The sequence below is a fragment of the Paralichthys olivaceus genome, chromosome 20 (assembly GCF_024713975.1).
Source record: "Paralichthys olivaceus isolate ysfri-2021 chromosome 20, ASM2471397v2, whole genome shotgun sequence".
NCBI lineage: Eukaryota > Metazoa > Chordata > Actinopteri > Pleuronectiformes > Paralichthyidae > Paralichthys > Paralichthys olivaceus.
In genome coordinates, this window is record NC_091112.1 from 19205696 (window position 1) to 19211695 (window position 6000).

At 39.2% G+C, this 6000-nt stretch overlaps 1 protein-coding gene across 1 annotated transcript in view; it reads left to right on the forward strand.

Annotated features, from left to right (window-relative positions):
- Nucleotides 1-5353, forward strand: part of thsd7aa (thrombospondin, type I, domain containing 7Aa) — a 133317-nt gene extending 127964 nt beyond the window's left edge. The window contains exon 28 of the mRNA XM_069516457.1: nt 2682-5353. Within this exon, the coding sequence (XP_069372558.1) occupies nt 2682-2769 (88 nt within the window). The 3' untranslated portion in view covers nt 2770-5353. The remainder of the gene's footprint in view (nt 1-2681) is intronic.
- The last annotated feature ends 647 nt before the right edge of the window (nt 5354-6000 follow it).

A 6000-nucleotide genomic window follows, 5' to 3' on the forward strand; every position in this document is an offset into this window, starting at 1 on the left:
ACTTCCACTGAGCTTTATAACAACTAGACAGAGTAGAGTGGAACATTGTCACTAATACTTGATCTAGCTATCTGAGTGAGTATCAGTCTAATATCTGATATCAGTATGAATATTTCCATTTTGAAAAATCAGGCTTGTTTTATTTATTTCAAACATTGTTCTTTAAATGAGTCCCTATCATTATTTCTATCAATTTCAGCTGTCTCGTCTTTTAACTCAGATTATCAGGCTTAATTGTCTGGAGAACAGAATCAGTACGACACTTGTGTCATAGTTATGTTGGGTTTGACCTTCATTCCATCACTGCTCATGTTCGTTCATTCATTCATTCATTCATCCCTTCATTTATTCATTCATTTAACTTTTCATTTGTCTTTGAGTTCATCATTTGCCCCATCATTTCTTGTTTTTCTTTCTCCACCTCCACTCTCACACTCCCCCTGCTCAGTCGTTGTGGTTGTTGCCTCTGCTGCAAGCCGAGGTCCAAGTCCCCCTCAGACGGGGTTTACTGGATGGACCCGGTGCCTTACACATGTCCCGCCTGCCAGAAGCTAGAGCAAGACGAGGTACGGCAGCTCGGCCTTCTCCAGCAACATCCGCAGCAGGAGCAGCAATGTGAGGCCAAGCTGCAAGAGCCCCCTCCATCACAAGAACAACTGCAGCAGCAGCAGGCACTGCCACCCCCACCACCTCCCTTTGAAACCCTCATCACTTAGAAAAGGCATCGCCTCACCTCCCTGTTACTCACTTCCACTTGTAGCCAAACACCTAGAGTGCCTCATGACTCATGTCAGTGGATCACTTCTTGGAGGTGAGCTGTCCGAACGACACAATTTCCATGTTTGCTCTTCTATTTGTTTAGTTTTTTTTTAAATTGATAGAATCTAAAAAAGTGAATAAATCCCCAAATATAGGATGATTCTTTTCAAAGCTTCTGTATCAGTCACAGAGAAGTATATTTTCTTACTGGATTTGGAAAGTAAATCTTTTGATTTGCATAAACAATTAGGAAAAAGAAAAATGATCAGTGTTCCCATCTGTGTCTGGATAGATGAGGCTGTGTAGCAGCATGCAGATAAACCCATTGGGAGTGCTACACAGTAAATCTCTACTAACAGATTTACAAATATCTCTCCGTCTTTTGTCGGTCATGTATCTGATAATATATCTATATTTTTACCGTAGCATTATTATTATTATTATTGTACATCAGTGGTTAAAGGGCCACGAGGCATGAGGTCATGATTCCAAGTGTCCCTCTAGGTTTAAGTGCTAGAAAAATATTGAAAAAAAAAAAAAAACATCAGCCAGCCTCTGCAATTGTAAGATTCAGGAGAAGGTGTTGTTTCCATCACCTTAACACCTGAAGATAAACTTATCCTTATCGCTAACCTCGCCGCCTCCTCCTGAGCCTCCAATCCCGCGTACTGAATCACTGCAGCCCATTCACAGCTGTAAGTTTTGTTCTCCTCTGCTACCATCTTGTGGTCATCCATCCACATGTCATGTCATGTAAGTGCAAGATAATCATCATGTCATCACTGAGCTCAAGTAGATCAAATAATGTATCCACCATGTGGTACATGCTGTATCCTTCATTCTCCTGTGACACAGTTTGTGTTGAACGGGGAAACAACCCAACACTGTGTCTGCACTGATGAGTAGTTGCACGGAAATTCCTCTGGACCATATGTTCCACCACGTTTGATCCCATTTACTCCAAATTACTTCGACTTCACTGCAGACCATTTTTCCAAAGCATTCCACAATAATTATTCTTTATCAGCCTTTGAAGCAGCAATTTCCACTCATTGCTCCACAGCGAATTAACAACTGAGTTAATTAATCCATCACAGTGAACATAATGAGTGCTGATTATTAATTGTAAATGGGGGAATTATTTCTATGCTGCATCGCAGAGCAGCGAAAATTCATATGGTACATCAGTGCAGTAGTGAAATGAGCACTGTGAATTCTGCAGGAAGTGTTAAATGTTATATTTTCACTCTATAAGTCTATGGCTAGATAAATAAATGTATTTAGAAATGTATTCACTTTTTTTTCTCAATGTCTGCAGGCTGGTGTGATCACATTGCCTTCAGTCACACATTGAACTGAATAAAATGATTTGATTCATTATTTTCACCTTCTCATTGGAGGAGGTTTTGTCGTCACACTCAGCCCTGGAAACATGAGGGATACGTTTTTCCAACAACATTATAATCGCTTGACAAACTTGAGTTCAGCTGAGGAGGCACACAGACATGCAGAATGTGCAGGTTTTAACCTGGGTTTGAACACAGGACACCACGCTGCCCCATATTTACATCTACCTGATACGTACCTCTTTTAAAATCGTGTTTTCTGTCAGAGCCAACAGCCAATTGTGCAGTTGTTTTCTTTAACATTGAAATTCCCCTCATCTTCTCTGCATTGGATAAATCAAGAAATTCTCTCAGAGGTTATTTTGGGTAGTGAAGTGTTAGAACATTTCAGAACAGTTAAATCTGACACTAAAATGTTAGTGAAAAACATTAAGTAAAAAACAGAAAGACATAAACTACAGGGCAAAGTGATTAAGACTGAGGATACCGTTGTATTTGGAAGCATATGAGCAGAGCTGTGGTTGAACACTCGGGATCTGCTTCACTGAACATTTTCTCTTTCTTTCTGTGTTGCAGCAAAAAGCCAAAGAAGCCTCAGCGACGGCAGATGAACAACAGACTGAAGCCGCTGACTCTCGCCTACGACGGAGACGCTGATATGTAGAAGTCTTCCTGCTGACCGCACTGAGCTAAAGACGTTCGTCCTACTGCAGGGCACACGGGGTTGCTATGGAAACCCCTTGATGTCAGGGCTGCCGCTGGGCATTGTTCAAACAACACGCAGACATCCCGGGAACATGAGTTTGACGTAAAAGAGAAACCTCAAAGATCAAGACACTGAATCCATGTCCATTAGCAGCCTTGATATTCCTGCCGTCGTCTTCTTTTTTTTTTTTTATTTCAATTTTGATACTTTCAGAAGAGCCTTCATGAATTCTTTGTCTTCTTTCGGAAGTCTGCCTTTGCTTCTGTTGCCATCTACTACTGCCAGTAACATCCGAACCACGGCTGTTGGAGAGGGTCACACGAAAAGATTTTGCTCTAAAAGCACAAATCCTCTTCTTGTTAATTTTGCCTCAGCTGAGCGGGATCATCTCGGTCCCTTCTTTGTCCCATTCGGAACATTCAGAACCCACAGTGTTATTATGGCCTGGATCCATTTCATGAGAAGAAAAGATAAAACCAGAGGAGGAAAAAAAAGTGTAATGAATCCCAGAGCCGCCATCACTTCTGCCTGCCTATCCCTTCTCAGTCCTTCAGGCATAATTTTGCACTATATTAGTGCAGCATGATATGTTCTTATGTCTAGCTTCACCATAGGAAACTGCCTCTCTCAAAACAAGATGGTGTACAGTCTTGTGCTAGAAATGTAAAAAAAGTAGACTTTTTTGCAAACAGAACTCACCAATGTTTGTAATATTTTTCTTCTATTACCTCTTGTAAGTGATACGATGGGACTCCATGTAAATAGATTTCTTTCTTTTTTTATTTTATTTGTGGTCTCAACTTTACCTTTCTAGTATGTACAGGTTCACGTCCCAAACTCTGCCTGAATTCATTTTAATCTCTGACTGTGACTTCAGGATTTTTACTTTTGTAATTAATGGATAAACCTCACTGTTGTGGATTCAGAGTGCATGAGACACGTAGAAACTCCTTCCGTTACGAACCTCTGTAGCTGTGACGAGGGAAGAACAAAAGACACGTGGGTGGCATCAAATGCTCCAAGTACTGAGGTGAGGGCCTGGTCCATTTACAACAATTAGAAACACAATGACAAGAATCAGTAATATGAGATGAATCAATTCTGTTGTTTTTGATTGTGACGTAAATCTTCTTAATTGTCTTTGCAATCTCACTTTACTTCAAACTAATTACTTCACATGACGTGATGCCCGATCATGTCAAACCTCGGTAACGACACTCAAGGATGGAGGGAAATGCCTTTCATTGAAGATTTGATTCATCTCCGAGATCTCTTGTCTCCCATGTCTTTCTGAATATGATGAATTGCGATAACAGCTCACTCTTCTGGCCAGGGGCCGGACAAAATGTGGGTTTTGGTCAGATGTTATCTTCAGGTTTTGTTCAAGTGTACACAGGCAACTGGATTTTACTTGTTTTTCTTAAACGTTTCCCCTCTCAGCCAAAAGTCTTCTCCAGTGAAGTGAAATGAAACAAGCATGTGCAGTGATCACTTGTACAACTCCTGTAGATACAACGACCTGGATGACAGAACTTTCACAGATATGTCTGTAATTGTTAGTTTTGACATCCACCACTTTGTTCTGTTTCATCATTTGAAGGCAGCTTCTACCGTACACCAAGTTAATGGCTTAGTTAAAGGCTAATACATCATTACTAACAAAAAAGTAAGTGGAACACCATCTTCTGCAGACGTTTGGTTCTTGATTCATTTTAAATCCACACTGGTCTTTAGGTATTTGCTCAAATCTGTCGAATGTCACCTGCAGCAACAACAAACACTTCTCCGCCCTTATTTTTGTGGAGGAGGTTCCTCCCTGTTCACAGCTACAGAAAAACTGTCTGAAAAAACATTCAGCTCCGTCCCATTCAGCTCCGTCTTACAGGTTTGACTCATCCATTCATGTTTACTGAGACTCTTCATTCATGTGCTTCAGAGAGAGGAACAGTTGTGGCCTCGCTTTCCTAAAGAGCTTTCAGCCTGACTACATCAGCCTGGGTGACCTTTATATTCCATGATCAAATCCCATGTAGGAGCTTTTCTACTGATAAGAGCACATTTCAGGAGGAATCATTACACGGGGACATTTTGATGTGAAAACTGAAACCAGACAGTGCTGCCTAACATCACTGCCTGATGAAAGCTCAAGGTCCAGTCACCCAAAGTGAACGTTGTATTATTTGTTAGTACTGAGGCATCATATCGTTGCCAGAGAATGGCAGTTTAATATTCTGTGGAATTTGTTGCTAGTAAATTAATGGAATGTTTAATTTATATTTCTTGGAATATGAGTTGTAAATAAAGTGCTAAATATTTCTTTTTTATTATTTATTGTTCATGTACCATAATAATGTTTCATTTTTTACTACACAAGATGTTATGGATACATACAACTAGAAAAAAATGGAGGTGTGAATGTGGGTGTGCTAAAATGGAAATTGATAACCTTGTGAAAAAGTCGCAGATAAATCTGTCCTTTTCCTACTGTTTGTTTATTTGTATTTGACTAATTGCTGATAATAAACAACGGGAATATTTGAAATGGCTTTCTCATATTTTTGAATTTTCCAGTGTGAAGCAGAAGCATCTTTCAGTCAACATTTACTATGTAGTATGAATGAATATTGGAGACTCGTAAACAATTTTCAATGATCTATCAATAACTCCAAAGTAAGATTTTTTTCTTAATTGATGGCTAGATTCTTAATTTAATTGTCACACAACACTAAGAGGTGAGAGTAAACTATTTTCAGGACAGGAAGCTGCAGTAATTGAATTAAATGTTGATATTTTACAAAATGCCACAGCTGATTAAATGCTTTGGTAGAGAAACATAACTACATGCTGGTGGAGTAAGTTAAACTACTGTCTACACATGCTCGGCCCAGATTACCTAAATTGACCAATTTTTTGCAATTTTGACTAATTCCGAATTAGGAATATATATATATATATATTATGTACCTTTCCATGTTTTCTAACTACACCAGAAAGAATGGCGGTATCAGAGGAGACATGACACAACTTTTAGTGATGTTTGTGCCAAAAAAGAAAAAATCTGTTGAATTTGATAATCCCGTAGTAATCTGGGACACTTGTATTATGCTTTAAAAAAAGACATTATCACTTTGCTTTACACATGTCAAGCTCAATAATACAAATTAAAAAAAAGCATGATGTAAAAATTAC